We start from the raw sequence: 21459 nt of genomic DNA, 5'->3' as shown, positions 1-21459 counted from the left end.
CGGGTTTTGCGATTGTGACCGAGACTTCTGTGGTGCTGGATATGTTATTCAGGAGCGGAGTAGTCAACTAAAACTGTCCACAGTGGACGATGTGCTTATTTTGCACAGCAATCTAAAGCACCCCGCCATATACCAGATAGTTAAATTCCCCGGTGTTCCATCTAATGTGTCTAATTTTCCTCCGGATGCGGGGGGGCGTTGCGTCTGTATCAATTTATTGCGGGTCTGGTCGGTTGAGGAATTTAATTCGCTGGTGAGAGTTTGCAAAATAAGAGCCGTGTATTGATTCTCGGTTATGGTGGAGTAGGAATTGGAGGAATAAACGTTGGCTTTGACTCTCTGAAGTCCAGATTGAACCGCGAGAACCCAACGCAGTTGCTTCTTTAGCGCTCTTGTGATCTACGGTCGGTCACACGGTAACGTCAAAATCAATACTGTAGCGCCAATTCACACCGGTGTGAATTTGCGTCCCACCCACTGGCACTGATCCTTTAACAGGTCTGTAGTGTCAGTGGGTCCCAGCCCCTAGGCAGGTATTAAAATTAGGAACTAGTGCTTGTAGTTTTTTTGAGAAGTCAAATGGGTGAATTGTCCCTTTAATCCCCACAACGGTAGAGAAACAAGAACGCAGACCAGAGAGAGAGGACGGAGAATGGCTTCTTTAAATGGAGGATTATGTCTGGATTGTTTTAAAGGAGCTCAGAAAGACAAACAGACAAGGGCTACAAACAAGGTTATGGTGGTAGTGGACTTTTTTTTACCCTCCATGATCTCATTAACAGAATGAGTTAATTTGACATTCATCTTACCTTTGAAAGAGGGGCCAGACGCGATCAGTCCGATCGCCAGAGATATTTAATTTAATTTCTTAAAGTCCCAGTTCCTTTCATATGTTTTGGAGTCAACAGTATTTGTCTGTTGCTTGTTGCGTGAAATCTTTCTATGTTACCAATTTTTTATGGTGAATCTTTAGAATTGTAATAATTGTCAGAGCCTTTTCAGCCATAGGAACAGAACTTTATGCTATGCTCTCCGCTCCCGGCTCATTTCTGACCAATCAGGGCACCTCTTCCCTGATTGGTTTGGGTAATCCACCTTGCCTTTCAATACCATGGATATTCAAAGCAACGCTTCTCAATGGTGTCCAACACAGGTAAAGAGGGAGCAGAGCTTGAGACATCTCTCAGTGGTGGAGCTTCCTGCCGCTGAGTCACAGCAGCTTCCGCAAAAGACTCAAGACTCACCTGTTCAGAGTTCACCTAGACTCAACATAGCCAACCCCTCCCATCCCTCCTGCTTATTGTATGTTGTATGTCCTGCCTCTTAATGCAAGCACTTATAATATGTCGTAGTTAGTTATAGTACTTAGTTGTGTAGCATCTTATCCTAGCTGTATACAGGGAATGGGTTAACCTAGCAATTGTTAGTGCATTGCACTTGGTTCTATAAACACCCTTACTGTACCGACAGCGATATGTTTCACCTTCTTCTGACAAATGTACTTATTGTTAGTCACTTTGGATAAAAGCGTCTGCTTCATGCCCTAAATGTAAATAAGACGACTGCAGGGGGGTCAGTTAGGCTCTCTTTAGATTCTAGTTAGGCTGAGACAAGCACTGGCTCTAGACCTGCCATCAAAACTTTCCACTAGTTTAACGTGTTATTCTAACTGTCTTGCAGTTTACCAAGGCAGTGTGAAGACAGCATGACCACCACTTAGCGATTGGTTCTCAATTCAATATGATGATTGACATAACACGTTAATGTTAAATAGTCAAAATGAATGTTATGTCATTTGTAGCATTCTTATTTCTGATGATTGTCAGCCCCACTTAAAAGCATCTTATATCTAGGTGCACGTACTGTGTGTGTGTGTGTGTGTGTGTGTGTGTGTGTGTGTGTGTGTGTGTGTGTGTGTGTGTGTGTGTCTGTGTGCGTTGAGAGTGTGTGTCTGTGTGCGTGACGTAGCAGTCAACACCTTCTTGTTACTTGTCTGTTACTACCAGTAAACGACGAGAAATGTTATGACGTTAAAATATGTAATGCAATAGGTTGTAGTCTATAGAAAGATATCCAACAATCCATTTTGCTTACTTATGACACAAACACACAAACCCAATCCACGGTCCAACATGGTTACATGCGCCCTTTTTATGAAAGAGAAAAATACATTTAGGGTCTAAATATCTCTGAAATCAAATAGGTTATTATCTAAAATCACGTGAGGTTCTCGCTGGACAAATTAGCTAAACAAACATTTGGACATGAGAAAAGCACTCCACTCAAAACTAGTTGCACAATAAACACAAAACCAAGCGTAGGCACACGGCTACAACGTACATCGCAAAGGAACCAGCACACACACGTCAACCACAATCCCCTTCACATATCTGTCTTTTTCTACAGTGCAGGCCCCTCCCCGGTGGCCCTAGGAGTGGGACCCCTCCCCGGTGGCCCTAGGAGTGGGGCCCCCTCCCCGGTGGCCCTAGGAGTGGGGCACCATGCGGGACCAGCGGGCGCTCTCGCCGGTGTGCAGGCGGAAGTGCGTGTTGAGGTGGGCCGACTGGTTGAAGCACTTGCCGCACACGTGGCAGCGGAAGGGCTTCTCCCCAGTGTGGATGCGGTGGTGCCGCCGCAGCATGCTGACCGTGGTGAAGCTCTTGCGGCACACGGTGCAGCCGTATGGCTTCTCTTTGGTGTGCCAGCGCATGTGGACCTCCAGCTGGCAGGCGAAGCTGAAACACTTGCCGCACTCCCGGCACGCGTGCACCTTCTGCAGGCTCTGGCTCTGGTACGTGGCCCTCGGGGGCCGGAGGGGCCGCACGCCCTTGAGGCGCAGGGCCGGCACGCCCACGTTTGTATTGTCGCTCGAGTGCCCTGTGGGCTTCGTGTCCTGTTCCTTATCCTCGGAGATGCTGGGTCCATTTGGGAGCCTGATGCCGCCGTGTGGGGCATCGGCGCAGGGGTCCGTCAGCACTTCATGGAAGTTTGAACAAACTGGTTGCAAAGCGGTTGGGCTGGGGCCAAACCGATCGATTTCTTCTAGAATATGTTCTGTTTTTACCTCATCAATCACTCTGTCATACGAGGGTTGGAAAGGTGACAGATCCACCAACATGTGTTCTCCCTCAGTCTGACCACCGTTTTCTCCTGAGAAGATGGACAGGGAGGTTCTTGTGTTGTTCTCATCGCTTCTGATCGGACTCTGTTCCTCTTCCTCCTTTATCTCTCTGATGGGTGGCGGGGACATGTCCCGGTCCCCCCGACTGGCAGGTGTCAGTCTGTCCTCGCATGGCAGTGGGTCTGAAGATGGTTCTGCTGGCGGTGGGATCGAATTCGTTACTGCAACACAAAAAGTGTATTTAACGTCTGGACCATTTAAGGACAGTAGAGACTACATTTACATTTAGGGGATTTTTGCTGACACTTTTATCCCAAAGCTATATACAATCCTTCATTCACACACCGACGGCGGAGTCATCCGCGCAGGGCGACAGCCAGCTCGTCAGGAGCAGTCTTGCTTTCAGACACCTCGACTCTCGGATGGGGGGAGCCGGGGATTGAACTAGCAACCTTCCGGTTACCAGTCAATCCGCCAGTCAACCTGCTACCTCCTGAGCTACGGCCGCCCAGATTAGGATTACACTAACAAAACGTGTACTATCAGATTAAGCTGGGACCTCTCCTACCGGGCTGCAGTAAAATGCGCTGCACTGCCACGTTCAGCAGCCTCTTGAGCCGCTCGTTCTCCTCCTTGAAGCGGAGGATCTCGTCCTGGTACTCCGCAACCGTGTTCTTGATGGCTTTAAAGATGTCCTCGGCCGCCGCCGTAAGCCGATCGTTCAGAAAAACGTTTAATAATTCCAGTTTCGTCATGTCTGGAAATCAAAGGCGTTTTCCTTGTGTTTACATCCGCTCACCCGGAAGTAATGATTGAGGACTGCCGGTCTTTGGTATACGTTTAAAGTGAATGTAGCGCCCACATGCGGCCGATGAGAATATAGGCCTGGGATTTATTTTATTTGTATATAAACTTTTTGTATGTTTGTAATTGTCAACATAATTTAATACATTCCTCTATTCTTTCTATGTCCGGTAACAGGAAAAACATGTTGAAACAATTTCAGTGACTACTTTTTTCTGCATCATGCGAAACACCAATAATATATATATATATGAATCTAGGCCTGGGATTAGATTAGGATATTTTATGCCATTGCATTAAAAAAGTGCATCTGATTTTGGAAACGGTATGGGTCTAATACAAATTGAAAAGAATATTTCGTGATTAAAACATTTTTTATTCATAAAGCCACATACACAAGTAACCGAACAGCAATCTTAAAGTAAAATGACTCTAATTGTGCAAACATTTAAGCAAAATTCTGAAACTAACAAAGGGAAGAAATTATTAACAAGCAGGTCAAATTGTAAGGGTTTCACTGAAGTTATTAACAAGCATCTAATTCAAACAGAAGAAAGCGTCCCTGAGTTGTTGTCGATACGGTCATAGGAGAACATAATTACTAGATGAATGGCTCAAACATGATCGTAGGCCAACATACGTTTTATTTTGAAGAATCCGCAACTTAAAATAAGACAAAACATAGTCAGAATATACAGATAAAGGTTATCAATAAACTGTCAATAAAAAGCACTTGGAAATAAGACAAAATGTGACAGTTCCCCTTTAGTATCTACATCTCCATTAAAATCACGTTATTCAAATGATCTAGAAAAGCTCCACATTTGAGTAATGTTAGTGTTTGAACAGGACGATGCATAGTTTGACATTTAACCAATCTAGTGAGATAAATAATAGGAGAGGCAGGCAGCAACAATAGAGGATGGTCTACAGTAAGTGCAGCTATTCATCTATCTTTGCATACACAGTATACACATGGAGGTGGCTCATCTGGAACAACTCCTCACTCACACTCCCGGATGACCCCGGCCTGAAGACCTTGGACACATCACAGCGTCGGACGCAAGGCCATCACATTGACATGGATGTTCAAAGATAAAAGCCATGTACAGAAACCTCCTTTGTTTTTCGGAATCTAATATAAATCCCACTTCAAAAAGGGGCGTGCTTTATATGAGAGCAGGTTTCAAAACAAATTTCTATATTCGATTTGCTGAAATCCAATATAGTTGAACTATTTCTGCTTGACTTAAAGGTTGTAAGGTTTGACTGAAACCTTACAGGCCCCTCCAGAGCCCCAGCACACAGACGGCGGTCAGGGTAGGGGGGCTGCGGTCATACTTTTCTGAGCTTCAGCTGTCGATCATTTCCGACAGCTCCTGTAACAGGTCGTCCTCGCCCATGCCCGGGTCCATGTCCTCGCCCAGGTGGTCGTCAGTGAACTCGTTCATCAGCTCATCAAAGTCGTCCACGGCGGAGGAGCTGGAGACGTTGGAGACCCGCGACGCCACCAAGCTGGTCCTCCGGGGCTTGACCTGGGTTAGAGTCTTCATCACCGGGCTGGAGGCAGAAGGACGGGTGGTTAGGACACGCCACGAGGACAAGAGGCGGGGGCACGAGACGAGGCCACGTGACGAGGCCACGTGACGAGGCCACGTGACGAGGACACGAGACGAGGACACGAGACGAGGACACGAGACGAGGACACGTGACGAGGACACGAGACGAGGACAAGATGTGAGGCCACGAGACGAGGACAAGATGTGAGGCCACGAGACGAGGACAAGATGTGAGGCCACGAGACGAGGACAAGATGGGAGGCCACGAGACGAGGACAAGATGGGAGGCCACGAGACGAGGACACGTGACGAGGACACGAGACGAGGACAAGATGTGAGGCCACGAGACGAGGACACGATGTGAGGCCACGAGACGAGGACAAGATGTGAGGCCACGAGACGAGGACAAGATGGGAGGCCACGAGACGAGGACAAGATGGGAGGCCACGAGACGCGGACCCAAGACGCGGATACGGGACGAGGCCACGAGACGAGGACATGATGTGAGAACACGTGACGAGGCCGCGAGACGAGGCCGCGAGACGAGGCCGCGAGACGAAGCCGCGAGACGAAGCCGCGAGACGAGGCCGCGAGACGAAGCCGCGAGACGAGGCCGCGAGACGAGGCCGCGAGACGAGGCCGCGAGACGAGGCCGCGAGACGAGGCCGCGAGACGAGGCCGCGAGACAAGAGACGAGGACAAGATGTCACTAAGTCAACCAAGTGTGCCTCGGTTGCGACCTTTGGCTGGAGGTGGACCACTAAACTGTCAAGACCTTTTAAACAGACCAACTGGTTTTCCAACGGTAACACATAAAAATACACATTAGAGATGTCCGATATTGGCTTTTTTGCCGATATCCGATATGCGATATTGTCCAACTCTAAATTTTCGATTCCGATATCAGCCGATACCGATGTCGATATTTGGGTTATTTTTCCTCAAACCTAATTTAGGTAACATTACATATCTCCTGTTGTGGAATTAACACAACATGCTTAATGTTATTGTGATGCCCCACTGGATGCATTCTTGAATGCAACAAGGCTTTCCAAATGTTAACATTGTCTGTGCAAAATAAGAAAAATACTTCAACTTAATTTAAGGGAAAAGTGCCATGTGTTTTTATTTCTTTTTAATTATTTTATTCAAAAAAAATCTGATACCGATATTGACAGATATAACATTTTTATGCTAATATCGGGCCGATAATATCGGTGGGCCGATAATATCGGACATCTCTAATACACATGCATTGGCTGATCAAGAACGCCAGGGGCCTTTTTATGCATAATTATCACTGCAAGAAGGCAATGGTCAGTAGGAAACAGGGGAGAGAATAAGTCAGCAATGCTGCTTATTATCCCACTGTGTTTATTTAGCAATCACAAATTGACATTATAATATCTTTAATCCAAACGACCTCTGGTCTTTTCCATTATTATAAATGGGTCCCTTTCAAGCCAATCCCCCTATTTCCCCCTTCAGTGAGGAGGAGAGCTGAAGTAACCCCCCTAACAGTGGCCTGTACCTCTGGGGGATGGTGCAGGACTCCATGGCGGCTGCGTCGGCAGCCCGGTCAGCCATGGTGACGGGGCTGGGGGGGAGGTCCTGTAGCGGGGGGTGGTGGAAGGTGGGGACGGTCTGGAGCTCCTCTTTGGCCAGGCTGCTGCTGAGCCCTGGGCTCTGGGGCGCTGCAGGCCTGGGCTGGGACTCGCCCTTAGTGGGCGATATCTGGAGGAACACAACAGGAGGAGTCATACGTCTGAACATACTCACTTGACCGGAAAGAAGGATACAGGATGGCTACGGTCAGGGACCCAAAGTAAATGAGTTAATAATCTCACATTATAATACACATCAACTCCAGGTACATCTACTCATTTGAAAGCAAATGTAAAACAATCATTGCCATCCTACCGCTCTCTGTTTGCATTGCGGCTCCTGCAGTTGCTCCTCCGCTCCTGTGGAGGCGCTGTTCAGAGGTTTCACTTCAGCGACTGCAGATCGCACTGCCAATTTTCTCTTATGGCCCGGCCTGACCTGAGTGGCATGCTTCATTACCGACGGCTTCACGTTCAATTTGGGCCTCACTGTAAGAGAGGGATGAAGAAGGACAATGATGACGAGGAGGATGCAGTACAACGAGTACAATTCTGTCTTGTGGTAATGGTAACACCAAAGTAACCATATACACCGTGGTACCTTTTATCTCTGCGCTTTGCCCAGGGGTCTTGTGCTGGGACGCCATCCTCTTGGTTTGTTTAACGTGTGTGAGGGTGGAGCAGCTGTTCAGTCCCTGGCCGGTGGCGGCGGTGTTGCTGACGTGGTGTGGGCTCTGGGGAGCAGCGTCTGTCGGGGGGGCTGGGGTGGGGAGGTGGGGGTGGGTGCTGCAGTAGATGGGCTGGGCACAGAAGGTGAAACAGCCTTGGATTTAAGGGCAATGCGTTTACGGACGGGGGGGCTCTGTGTTGTACAAAGACCCTCAGAGGACTTCACGGCGGAGGGGGGTGTGGCTGTGGGCCGGGGCGTCATGGCTTTTGATGGGAAGCGTCTTCTTGACGGCGGGGACGGGGGAAGGTTTCTGGGGGGGCTCGGGGTCTGTGCTGCCCGGAGACGGGCACGGTGAGGAGGAGGCCTGCTCCTCCAGCTCTTGCTTGCGAAGACGTTTCTCCCGCATGATCTCCTCAAAGGTCTTGACCTTGACCCCGTTTCGTGAAGCTGTGTTGACCTACAAAACAAATCCCCACAGTGAATATTTGATCAAAGCCTGTTCTAGAAGTGTGTTAATTCCCTTTTTGTCCGGTCGATGTCATCGGCGAGGTCATACCTCAGCGCTGGAGGTGGTAGATGCAACCGGCTTTTCTTTGGCCTCAGGGTTTTTCTTAGTCTGTGTGCCGCCTGATGGTGTTGAGGACTCCACTGCACTGGGTACTGTAAACGGGAACGCAAACGGCCGGTCAAATGCCAGGGAATAGGATTGCAACCTCCGTACCTAATAATAATATTACTATACTATAATAACAGCACGTCATTGGAATGGGACGAAGAGACGGCCGTATTTACCCTGAGCCTTATTGAGGCACGGCAGCCCGGGCTTCTTAGTGGGATCTTCTCCGGCGTCTGCAATGGGGCTCTTGGTGTCTTCAGCTCCCCTGGCCTGCTGAGCCTGGAGGCGCGCAGCCCTTTCCTGCCGGATCTCCTCCAGCGTCTTCACCCTCAGGTCGGCCCCAGGAGGAGACGGTGGGCCCCTGGCCTTGGCGGAGGGTCTCTGGGAGGCCGGGCTCGCCCTGCCAGGACTGGGAGCGCGGTCTGGCTCCAGCTGCTCTCCTTTGGCTTCTTATTGGGTGGACGGAAGAGAAGGTCTTGGTCTGAACGGGGGAGCCGTCTTTGACCGTGACAGACCTCCGGGCTACCCTGGGGGACTTGGTAGACGTGGTTTCTGGCGGCGTTGGAGCCCAGAGCCGAAGCAGGAAGACGCTCTCTTGTTCTGAGCTTTGGACGCCTTCTCCTGCCGGATCTCCTCCAGGGTTTTAATGCGGATCTGCTGGGTGGCTTCACTTGGAACCAGTACACTTTCGAGTTCTTTGACTACGACGGGAAGAAATGGAACGTCAGCTTTTATGCCAGATTTGATATGTAGTCTAAATGTAAATAACCTTAACAGGTGCATAATGTACACAATAAACATTACCTGGCCACACCGGAGCTTCTGCGTCGGCTTGAAAACCAAGCCGTTCTCTGATGGGCTTGAGGCCTACCGGAAAAAAATAAACAGGATGAACAAAAAAAAGCAGTGGCCAGACTAGAGAACGCAGCTCGACACCCAGGTGACCGGATGAGGTCTCTGGATGACGCTTCCAACTGACCGTTTCTAGGGTGCTGCCCAGTTTGCTCCTCGTCCCCGACCACCCTCCCCAGGCGGTCAGCCAGGCTACGTTTCCTTGGTGGCTGCTCCAGAACAAGCCGTCTACAGACAAAAACCAAAACAGTTAAAGAACGACCAAATCTCATTGCTTAAAACAATCCTTCGTCTGCAACAGGACCCAACGAGATTCACCTTGTTTAGCATTGTCTTTCCAAGCCGATCACTAATGTCGTTTCTTTCGGTTTCTCCACAGTAAACTGGGTCTGTGAGAAAGACGTCCCCAATCATGGTTAGATTAAGTTTATTCACACGGCTGGCTACGTGCATCTTTACCTACTACATTGTTATGTCCTTGAAAAGCCACCTACCCTCTCTGGCTTGGAAGCCGACTGGGTGATCGTGGAAGCGATGGTTCTCTCTGTTGGCCCGGTGGCTCTTCAGCTGGGCCCCGTCGGGGCCCTGGACAGGATAACCAGCCTCTTCATGCTAGCCTTCAGGGCCTTCCTCAGCCGGATCTCCTCCAGGGTGCTCACACCAAAGTTCAGAAACTATGCAGACAATGACATAACATTAGGACAATCAAAAGTCTCTTCATAACCCAAAGGTCCTCGGCTGTTGCAGCTCTACAAATGTTAAAACCCTTTAAAAACCCACAATTAATCTAAAACCAATAGACGACTAATAGTTCAGCAATTTAAAAAATCTGCAATTTGCAGGATCTTTTTCCTGGTGGCCCTCACTCTATTCTGTTATAACCAGAAGAAAATAAGTAGTAAACAATGGTTTAACCGTATTTAACTGCTATTCAGATGTTAAACGGCCAAAGATTAAACATAAACATTAAAAGAACAGTAAACATGTTTGGAACTTTCTGACCGTCCGTCGTCCAGAATAAACCTGTGTGTTTTAGGATGGGCCATCTATTCTAGTTTCATGTTGTCCAGTCGTGCTCATTCTAGATCCCCAATATACAATCAAATTGAACGGGGAAGAATGAACATTTGATTTAGAATATTTTCACATCAATTAATACTGAAATAGCAATGTTACATCTATAAAAGAACGGCTCTCTTGGACTTTATAACACTGGCACTGTGGCAGGTGTCAAAGTGCTACAGAAGAATTAGGTTGGTGTTTGAATCTCAATCGAACATTATTCTAACTAACAAATATCTGAATATAAGGGGTCTGCCGTACTACTTACTGATAGCTTTCCAAATAATGACAATCGCATTGAATGAGTATATGTCCACTTGTCTTACTTTGATTGGAGGCTCCAGACAGTTTCCTGGGCGAGGTCAGCCTGTTTCATCTGGGCAGTACTTGCCATCCTCTCCCTCTTCTGAGAACTGGTCTGGAACCACACACATCGATGTTCAGGATTAGAACATTGTCATTTAAATCTTAACGGGACCCATGAAGACCTCTGCCGGAGGTCCATCAATGAACGCACCGTCCTCGTCCTCGTCGTCGTCCGCCGGGTTGATGACCACCGGGGGGTGGGTGGGGCTGGGGACCGTCTCCTGAGCCTCCGCCTTCAGCACCCCTCTGAGCTGGGGGTTGGAGGCGCGGGGAGAGGTGTGGGCGGAGGAGCTGGTTCTTCATGCTGTGGTTCCTCCGCCTTGGGACCTGAGAGAGGAAACCCGTTCTACGTTATTTTCGGACGCACCCATAAAAGGAAGCAAATAAAACCACCGTAATACATTTAACGACAAATCCATTTCTACCACATAAATGTATCTTGAGTTCTTAATCGTGCCCTTATTCTCATCAGTGGAATTCTATATATATATATATATATATATATATATATATATCGCAATGAAAAGCTCCCGTAAGGGCTGAGATTGCCGAGGACAGCTGATTGGAAACGGAACAGCTGTTCGCTTTCACAGGGAAAAACTAAGGAACTTCAAACCTACTTAGGCCTACTAATTAACGTTCAAAAGCTATTAAATCTTCAACAAAATATGCAGATACTGTCAAAATCGGTTCCAGGGAGTATATAGGGATTATTAATGTTGTTATTGATGGTGTTTTTTTCTGGAACGAGTATTCAAATATTAGCTCGGAAAAACCAACGAGTATTCGAAGCCTGAAAAATGGTATTCGGGTCCGCCCTAATGGTAATTAAACATTAAAACACCTGCGTCTTAGAGTCCAGTGCGGCTTATATATGTGCACATCATTCAATTTAGCTGCTTCGGCTTATACTCCGGTGGGCCTTATAGTGCAGAAAATACGGTGTGTATATATATATAGATATAATATATATAATATTCTGCATGAAACCAGAGGCTTAAGTAGTTCAAGACCCACATTATGAACCCAATAGTCAAAGCAGCAAATGCAGATTATGGTAATGCATAAAAATTATTATAGGCATGGGCTCTTTATGGTCCAACTGTAGGGATGGAACGGTTTATGAAAACACTCCGAACCGTTCGGTTCGACTGTCTCGGTTCAATTCGCGTGTGTTCCGTTCGGTTCATGCACTGCTTTTTCTCATAGGCGAAGCGTGTACACTCCAGAGCAGAAGGTGGCGGTACTGCGCCTAAAGTCAACCGCCAGTAGTAAACAAGAAGAAGTAGCAAAGCAACCTAGGCGGCAGCAGATGAAAATTAGTTGTGGAGAGTTGTGTGGGGATGGCGAGTCGGAAAGGACAGGAGCTGGAAGACGTGCCAGCAGCACATTATAGGTCTGCTGTATGGGAGCATTTGCTTTCAGAGTGACTACGATGACGGCGGCAAGAAAATTGTCGACAAAAGTGCCACAGTTTGCAAACATTGTGCAACGCGTGTTGTGTATGTTAATAGCAACACAAGCAACATGTCGGCTCACCTGCAGAGACATCATCCCAGTGAGAAAATTGGCAGTGCAAGGGGGAAAGGGGCAGAGGCGAAAGGACAACTTCTACTCCCCGCAGCTTTTAAACAGGCATACGGTGACGAGTCAGACAGGGCGAAATGCATAACTAAACGAGTGGCATATTTCATCGCCAAAGATATGCAGCCTTATTCCGTGGTGGAGGGTGCGGGATTCCGTCACATGATTAAAGCACTGGAGCCACGATATAAAATCCCCTCCCGCAAACACTTCAGCAACACGGTAATACCCGCACTTATGAAGAGACCCGACAAGAAATTGTTAAAGAGTGTCTGACACAGCATCAGTAGCGCTAACTAGTGATGGATGGACCTCCAGGGCTACTGAAAGTTTCCTGACTGTGACTGTCCATTACATTACCTCAGAATGGGAGATGAAAAGCTCAGTTTTACAGACGCGCCCCCTTTATGAGAGCCATACTAGCGAGCATCTCTCTGAAGCACTGACAGAAGCAGTGACAGAATGGAAGTTGCAGAGGGGCAGCAGCACTATCCCCGTTACCACAGACAATGCAAAAAAATATGGTGAATGCAGTCAATGCAACAGCTGGATGGGGCCACAAATTGGCTGCTTTGCACATACTGTTAATCTTGCAGCCAAGAATGCAGTCTCAATAAATCAGGTATCCGGCTCCTGGGGAAGATGAGGAAAGTGGTGGCATTTTTCCATCGGAGCACAACAGCCACCCACGCCTTAAAAACTAAACAGGAGATGCTGCAATTGCCAGTTCACAAACTAATTCATGATGTCCCAACTCGTTGGAACACAACATATGACATGCTGGAGCAGGGATGGGCAACTGGCGGCCCGCGGGTCGAATTTGTGCGGCCCGCGAGTTCATTTGTATATATTATTGGTTTTTCAGTCGTCATTTGAACCAAACTGTAATTAATTATGTCAGCCGCTAGATGGCGCCCCCCAAAAAATGTAAAGGTATGTAGCCAAGTGGATGGTCTTGGAATTACCACGTCGACCTCACCTCCTTTTAGAGGGATTTACAAAAAAAAAGAATTTTACAAACATGAGCGCTCAAAAAAGAAAACTAGAAGCAGAAAATCGCGTTTTCCAGCCAAGATGGGAAACAGATTATCTTTTTACAGATTGCAAAGGAAAACCCATGTGTTTAGTGTGCTTGGAAACAAAATCGGCAATGAAGGATTTTAACTTGAGCCGCCACTACAACGCCACTCACAAAGAAAAGTATGACAAGTACACCGGAGCTGCCAGAGCCGCTATCGTTGCTGATCTCAAGCGAAAAATACACCGTCAGCAAAGCTTTTTTACCAAAGCCACGACCACACAGGAATCGTCACTGAAAGCATCTTATGTTGTTTCCCTTGAGCTTGCTAAAGCAAAGAAGCCCCTGTCAGATGGTGAAATGGTGAAGCGATGTGCAGTTGAGATGGCGAAAGCTTTTGGAGACGACAACATGGCTAAGAACTTTGAAACGGTCTCTCTGTCCCGACGCACAGTGACCAGAAGAATTTTTGATATTCAAAATCATGTCGAGGGAAAGCTCAGGGAAATCATGAACGACTGCAAGTACTTTTCCTTAGCGCTAGATGAGAGTACAGATGTGATGGATGTAAGCCAGCTCCTCATCTACACACGAGCAGTAAACAGTTCATTTGAAGTGCATGAGGAGTTATTGAAACTGGTGTCTTTGCATGACACTACCAAAGGACAGGACATTTTCAACGCTGTTGAAAGTGTTGTGAGTGAGCACGGAGGCTTTGACAAGCTATCAGCTGTTGTTGCTGACGGTGCGCCATCAATGCAAGGAAGACGCACTGGATTCGCCAGGCTTGAGTGGCGTTGACTGTCCAATACTGCACTGCATCATACATCAGGTTGGTAATGTTATTTTCAGCTATTGTTATCGGTGATAAATAGGGCTGCCCCCAACTAAAAACTTTCCTAGTCGTTGCCACTTTATTCCGGTTATCGACGAATGGTTCGCGGTGCTGTCAGAGATCGGCGGCGGAGGCAGGCACGGAGCGGCCGGGCAAACGCTTTTACTAATGATCCGTTATTTTTTGACTGAACAGCCTCCTGGAAATTATATTTTATCATTCATAAAATTATAAACTAACGAAACTCGTTAAAGCAAGTCATTTGGTGCTTTAAAAGTCACGATTTTAATCTGAGACAGATTCCACTTCTCTTCCCGTCCTTTCTGGTCGACTAACGTTTTTTTCGCCTGTGAGGCAGCCCTAATTATCAATGTGTTTGTCTTAGTGAGATTTAAAAATAAATAATGACTACAATGTTGGTGAATCCAATTTATTTTATATTGCAGGAGGCCCTCTGTGCCAAGTCTATGAACTTCAGCCATGTCATGGATTTAGTAACGAAAGTTACCAATCTCATTCGAGGAGGAAACAGGTCTCTTAATCATCGGAAGTTTGTAGCCTTTTTGGATGAAGTGTGCGCGGCGTACGGGGATTTACAGATGCATACGGAGATAAGGTGGATGAGCCGCGGGAAATGCTTGGAGAGGTTTTTTGCGCTGCGCTCTGAAATCCCTGTATTTCTCGAGGAGAGCATACAATGTGACACCAGTGCGTACTGCAGTCAACTCAGGGACACTGATTTTCTCTGTGACATGGCCTTCCTTGCAGACATCACATCTCATCTCAATCGCCTGAATTTGCAGTTGCAGGGAAGAGGCCAAACTGTGTCGGATCTGTATGCACACATGAACGCGTTTAATGCTAAACTAGCCCTGTTTAAAGAAGGCTTCCAATCCGACCGTCCGAATTTGGCACACTTCCCCTCATGTGAAGAGATGCGCAAAGATGCTCCCGAATGCGAGGAAACCATGCAAATCAAGTACAAAGCAGAAATCGAAAAACTGCAGCAGCAGTTTAAGAGCCGCTTCCAAGACTTCTACGCCATGCAGCCACGCATCGCGTTGTTCACTGACCCGCTCTCTGCTGCTGTCAGCGAGCAGCCCCCTGAGCTGCAGCTTGAACTGTGCGAACTACAGGCAGACCCGTTTTTCCAAGCAAACCGCAACGAGAGGGGAATCTCCTTTTGGAGACTGCTACCAGAGTCCCGATTTCCAATCCTCAGGGATTTTGCACTTTCGATGGCCAGTATGTTTGGGAGCACTTACATCTGCGAGAGCAACTTCTCAATGATGAAGCACATCAAGTCCAAAGAACGAAACCGACTGACCGATGAGACACTCTTCCAGCTCATGCAGATTGGATGCACCAATATTGAGATTGACATTCAGTCTATTGTGCGCCAGCAGGAGAGGCCACAAGTGTCTCATTAAGACAGGATTTTACAGAGGTAACAATTTTAGAAATATCATTTGAAAAAAAAAGAATTGCACTATTAGAGATAGATATGTTTTGGTTTTTGTAGCAATATTAGATAATTGTTTGAGACCCCATTGCACTGAAATAATATATGACTCAAAGAATGTGGATTTTTTCTTTATGTGAAATGTTGATTTTTCTTATGAAAATATAAATGTTATTGTTGGAATATGGATTGTTCTTAAAAAATAAATATGTAAATTGAAATGTTCGAAATGTTGGCCCACTAGTGAGCCTTGTTTGGGTCATGTGTTCCTGACTGAAAGAGCCAAATTGTCTGTAATGTTTGAAAATTGGTATAATAAACTTTGATTGCCAGTATATTTGTTCTATTTATTAAATTAGTTAGCTATAGTAGGCCAATTAAGTGACAAGGTTATAATGGTGAAAGTGCATGTTGATATACGTGGCCCTCTGGTAGTGAGGTGAAAATTTGTGTGGCCCTCTGGTAGTGAGGTGAAAATTTGTGTGGCCCTCCCTTTTATCAAAGCTGCCCATCCCTGTGCTGGAGCGTTATTTGGAGCAGCAAGCTTCCATCTATTCTGCTCTGATGGACAAAGATGTTAGGAAAAGTGTCAAAGATATTGCTGTTTTGACTGACAGTGAGGTAAAACTGGCAGAGGACCTAACCAAGATTCTCAAACCTCTGAAGAATGTAACAACACTCATGAGCACAGAAACATCCCCTTCAGTGTCCATGATCATCCCTCTGCAGAAGATGATACTGAAATCCATGACACCCAGTGAAGAGGACAGCGCCACCATCAAAGATGCTAAGGCAGCCATCACTAAAAACCTGAAAGACAGATACGGGGACCCTGATCTTCAGGACTATCTGCACAGAAGCACAGCCCTGGATCCAAGATTTAAGTCCCTGCCCTACTTGGAAGAAGACTCTATTCAGAAAATTGACAGTGTTCTCACCAGAGAGATCATGGAAATTGAAGAGCAGGTATTGTTTTTTATTCTGTAATTAGTACTAAATTTTATGTGTTTTTATCATAATTACAATTTCTCTCTTTTTTTAAAAACTAAACAGAATACTTGAGCCTTTGCATTTATTGTATTTTCTCAGTGTACAGTAGAGCATATAGTTTTAGTGTCTTTACTGCTATGAGAGTTTGTTTTTATCAATATTTTTAAAACTACCATACTATTTGTCATTTTATCATGCAGGTTCAACCCAGAGAAGCCCAGGTGGCCAGTTCATCCTCAGCTGGAGAGCCAGAGGCATCAAAAGAATCTCCTCCTCAGAAAAAATCTGTCATGGCAGAGCTTTTTGGAGAGCTCTTTACATCAGAGAAGGGAACCACCAAGACTTTGTCCCAGATCACTGAGGAGGAGGTCATGGCATACAGGCTCACAGGATGCATTCCTGTGGATGAAAATCCACTTGCATGGTGGAGAAGCAACGAGCACAAGTACCCTCATATTGCTAAATTGGCTCGACGTTACCTTGCAGTCCCAGGTACATCTGTACCAAGTGAGAGAGTTTCTCTACAGCAGGAGACATTGTCACTGCAAGTAGATCTCGTCTTTTGGCAGAGAATGTGGACAAACTGATCTTCTTGCAGAAGAACATGAGAATACAATGAGTAGAGCCTTGTTGTTTAAGCAGTGCAGTATGTGTTAGTTTGGTTTATGCTATATTTTATATTGATGATTATTTACTGGATTATTTATTTTGTTATTTGAGATAACACAGTGGCACTTTAAGTTTGTAAGAAATACAGCCTTATTTTCTTTGATTGTTTTTCAAACACTGCACTTTCAGTTCAAGAGAAAGTTTTGAGTTTTGAGTTCTGTTTACCAAATAAATGAAGTACATGTTGGAACTAGCAATGTCTCCTCTTGCAGTGCCAGAATCTCAACCTAAGACTGTCACAATGATGTATCAAATGTCAGACTGCTTCATTCTTTCAGTTTTAACTTGACTATACAAGACATAATAGATTTTCCTAATAATCAACATATACCGAACCGAACCGAAAACCGTGACCACGAAACCGTGAACCGAACCGAACCGTGGATTTTGTGAACCGTTCCACCCCTATCCAACTGCAACCTTTAGTTTTGAAAATATATCTCAACTTATTTTTAAGGAATTTCTTTTTAGTAAAGATGTGAATATATTTTTGTAAATGTAAATAATGTTTGAAAGATTATACTTGCTATTCGTTCAATCTCTCCATATTTCCCCTGCTCATTACTGTGCACAAATGTACTGTATGTACTTAGGCCTCAAGAGCCCTTCTGGTGCCGGCAGTCACATAGAAACCTCCCGGCAGGGTGCGCTTTGCGAGCACACAAAAAGACTTACAAGCCGAAATTTATAACATTTCACCTCCAGTGCTGAAACTCCATCCTAGGGGAAACACTGCATAATGATTAGAAAAACAAAATAAATCGTACCTCTACTTGGTGGGACTACGACGCCGTCAATGAGCCGCTGTTTTTCATGGTAGAAGACGCAGTGTGTCTTTTGGCAGCCGGCGGGCTGGTTTTTCCCAATAACATGCAATCTCTTTCCGGTTTTTCTGTTTAGGATGGAAAAAAGAATACGCACGTTTATACCATTTGGTAAAGGGTGTAACAATGTCAATGTGGCACGTTTAAATTACTAACAGTTGGTATACCCACATGGATCAGTAGCTTGCGCCTACCTTGATCACAATGGACGTCAAGTTGTGTGGCTTAAGCTGCTATACCCACACATATCAATAGCTTGAGCCTACCTGGATCTCCATGTGACGGAACTTGCAGACCATGCGGGAAGCAGCGGCCCTCCTGCCACAGGTTGCATACGGTCTCGTTCCCCATGGCAGCCTCACAATGTCTGAACGGGCAGCTGTCTCCCTGACCAACATCAGAACATTTCAATATTAGGAGGCGTGAATTGCTTGGTTTTCTATAGACCTTATTATGCATGTATTTTATAATTAAGAAACTACTGCTCAAATGCCCTGATCCCATACTTTGGTGCAGGTCGAGTAATAGTAGAAGTAGCAGTCATCTCCGTGATTGGTCATGTTCGGGCTGGTGGACTTCTTCGCAGGCGGATGGAATTCTTTCCCTGTTCAGCGGTAGGGTCCGTATCTTCAGAAACAGCAAAGGCAAAGATTTCTCATTTCTGGATAGAAGTTCAGAGTCGCTCTTCAGAACAGGCCCTTTACAATACTTTTGTCAATTAAAAGTGAGGATGTTCCAGGCTTTGGACGGTCAGCCACATTTACCTGAAGGGCTGGTCTCCCTTCTGGGTGAACTTCATACAGGAGTCTCCTTGATCAAACGATGTCCTGAAGGAACACTTGATCCATGAGATAAGAGGGAGAGAGAGTAGGTGGCTAGAGAGACTTGTCGTCCTACGACACCCTTCTGAGGACCATCCGAGACACCTTTATCTCCAGCGGACCTGCTAAACATTACCGATGGGGTTGTGCAATGTCCTTGTGTGTGTTGGTTTTTTTTTTTGCTTTTTTTGTAATGGAGGGAACTAAATGAATAAATTGGTGAGGGGGCCAGAAAGTGCCAGAATCTTTTAAAAAGAAAAAATTTCTGGATGGGATCCAAGAATATGGAAACGGGAGTGGCAAAAAAAATATTGGGGAAAACTCAAAGCAGAGAAAAAAATCCTTCAGCCTCCTCTTAGGCTAGGGAATGGCAGGGGTAGAGTAGGTAAACACTTGGTTGCATTGGGTGAGATCAGAATATATCCCTAAATTGGGTTGAATCGGCCTTTGGTGATGGTTTTGAGGACTACAAAAATTTGAAACAAAAATCTTCAGGGAAGCTACTTTCACAGGGGAACTGTATCCAGATCCAGAGATCCCATCAAAGGGAGATGAAGCAGGTTTAAAAAACCTACGAATAAGACAAACCCCTCGCCAGGAACTGAAAAGGGTGGTTATGAGGACACACAATTTGCACATTTTCAACATTGGTAACTTTCAACATTAGGTACACCACAACAGTAGAAACATTTCAAGTTGTAACCCATCCCTAGAATGCGAAAGCCTGATTTATTTATGTTGAACACATAAACGTTTTTTTTAACTTTTTACTTTCAGAAAAGTGGTCTTTATATTTACCCATCATATTTGAAAGACCTACAGCAAATACATTCTTAACATTAAAAAAGTCCCTAAAAGTAGTGACTTCCATTTGAACAGATTTTGTATTCAATGTTAGAGAAAACTGTGGTGGTTCCCCACAACTGATCACGTAACTTACTGAACAAGACCAAGAAATACTGGCAGAGATCCTGGACTAAAAAAACTCAGTTCTCGTCAACAATCAGAACCTTATTCGTATAAAACATTTTTCTGATAAACATTAACGAGCGTAATGTTGTCATCAGACTTGGTAGACCCGTCAGTGAAGAGACCGAATATATAGAAAACAACGCGTTTGTGTCGGTGAATGACCCACTATGCCCCTGATCTCCACAGTACAGCAGGATGGAGAGACAATATTATAAATGATATAACCGATCTCCAACAGGCTGGCCGTTTTAAAGGACATAGGCGACGTTTAAAACAGCATAAGAGATGTTTAAAAACAGGCTAGCTCATGCTAAAGACGCGCAGAGGCCTAACCGTCCACCCCTCACGCGAGTACGTATAAGCTACAACTCGGATGCTGATTTTTGTAACACAGAAACGTGAGAAACAAGCAAACAACATGTGTTTTATAGTTAATTACCAGTTATCAGATTAAAATAGAAACCATATATTCTAATGAAGAAAATAGACTGTCCACGACTCCGTGTCCGCACTGGAACGTAACAAAATGGCGACGTGAAACCCGAGCGACAATGAGCGAAAACCCTCCCACTCTGAGATCATCAGGCCGTCACCCTATGGGCGCCATCGCCCCGCCTCGCCACCAGTGTTGCGTGATCGGGACAGATTTCCCACCCAATCTGGCCAAATCTATGCAAGTATTGTAGCAACAGTCTCTAGCACCTGTAACTGCATATTTTAAATGCGTACACTAAAGTCACAAATGTGTAACAGTAAATTTGAAGTCGTAAATATATTTTTTCGACCATTGTAAACACAAAATACGGTATACGAGTTCACAAGTCACAAGACATTGTGCACACATCCTATCCTGTGCATCACAACTTTAAAGAGTCACGCAATTTACAATTTTTCTACATTCAAGTCGCACATCTGTGAAAAATTTCCTCACAAATAAAATGATATAGTACGCTATGTGATCAGCATTTTAATGAGCGAGCACAAGTCCATCGTTACAACTGCTCGAATCTGCTCCTGCAAGTCTCAGCTTTGGGGTTTTTGCAGGTAGTTTTACAACACGTCCTAGGTGGTACATGTGTAGCAAAAGTAAGAAAGTGTTGAAAAAGGTTCTCTACCTCCTCATTGACCCAAGGCTTAATTACGCTAATCCCCAAACCAAAAAGGATCCGCTGTTTATTGATAATTGGCGACCTATTTCATTACTATACACTGACTACAAAATGTTTGCCTCAATAATTGCAAAACGATTAAAAAATGATTTAGACCCTATTATTGATGAAGTCCAATCAGGATTCATGAAAAGAAAGACATATCTCAACCAATAATCGGCTATATATTTGATATATAGCCGATATATATATATATATTTGATTATTCATTTTTATGTCCTGATGATAGCTTTATCTTTTTCTTGGACTTCTATAAAGCTTTTGACACAGTAGAACATAACTTTATATTTCAAACTATTGAGAAATTTGGTTTTGGTGATTTGTTCTGTAAAGCTGTTAGAACAATGTACTCCAAAGTCAATTAGATCTATCAGATAAAAATAATGGGACTTCGCCGAGATTTGAGCTGCCAAGAGGCATCCGGCAGGGCTGCTCTGCCTCTCCCTACCTATTCATTTTAT

General features: G+C 45.4%; 2 protein-coding genes across 3 annotated transcripts; both read right to left on the bottom strand.

Annotated features, from left to right (window-relative positions):
- Positions 1 to 2121: 2121 nt before the first annotated feature.
- Positions 2122 to 3946, bottom strand: LOC115549405 (zinc finger protein 79). 2 transcript variants are annotated; one of them, XM_030364566.1, is made up of 2 exons: positions 3690 to 3946; positions 2122 to 3315 (listed from the first exon to the last, which is right to left on the bottom strand). In XM_030364566.1, the coding sequence occupies exons 1-2, from the start codon at positions 3874 to 3876 to the stop codon at positions 2486 to 2488; spliced, it is 1017 nt and encodes a 338-aa protein (XP_030220426.1). In that variant the 5' UTR covers positions 3877 to 3946; the 3' UTR covers positions 2122 to 2485. The 2 variants fall into 2 exon arrangements, with proteins under 2 accessions (XP_030220426.1, XP_030220416.1); XM_030364556.1 differs by having other exon boundaries at positions 2122 to 3342; positions 3690 to 3945.
- A 334-nt stretch (positions 3947 to 4280) lies between these two features.
- zc3h11a (zinc finger CCCH-type containing 11A) lies at positions 4281 to 20378 on the bottom strand. The gene is given in 24 exon segments (XM_030360641.1): positions 4281 to 5485; positions 7016 to 7218; positions 7405 to 7577; positions 7690 to 7920; positions 7975 to 8215; positions 8315 to 8418; positions 8551 to 8823; positions 8920 to 9044; positions 9144 to 9241; positions 9354 to 9456; positions 9546 to 9615; positions 9721 to 9828; positions 9831 to 9900; positions 10440 to 10444; positions 10615 to 10662; positions 10665 to 10706; positions 10806 to 10916; positions 10919 to 10981; positions 17980 to 18070; positions 18072 to 18104; positions 18303 to 18338; positions 18340 to 18423; positions 18543 to 18663; positions 18801 to 20378. Coding segments are annotated over 23 exon segments (2574 nt in total). The 5' UTR covers positions 18597 to 18663; positions 18801 to 20378; the 3' UTR covers positions 4281 to 5277.
- Between the last annotated feature and the right edge of the window lie 1081 nt (positions 20379 to 21459).

This window comes from Gadus morhua, chromosome 1 (genome assembly GCF_902167405.1).
Source record: "Gadus morhua chromosome 1, gadMor3.0, whole genome shotgun sequence".
NCBI classification, from domain to species: domain Eukaryota; kingdom Metazoa; phylum Chordata; class Actinopteri; order Gadiformes; family Gadidae; genus Gadus; species Gadus morhua.
The sequence above is the reverse complement of the archived record's forward strand: the minus strand, read 5'-3'. Positions and strand labels throughout refer to the sequence as shown.

Excerpts from the sequence above, each read along its gene's own strand:
- LOC115549405 (XM_030364556.1), bottom strand. The coding sequence starts at position 3,876 with ATGACGAAACTGGAATTATTAAACGTTTTTCTGAACGATCGGCTTACG. Across the intron at positions 3,343-3,689 it reads GCGCATTTTACTGCAGCCCG|TAACGAATTCGATCCCACCG; the intron begins GTAGGAGAGGTC and ends TTTGTGTTGCAG.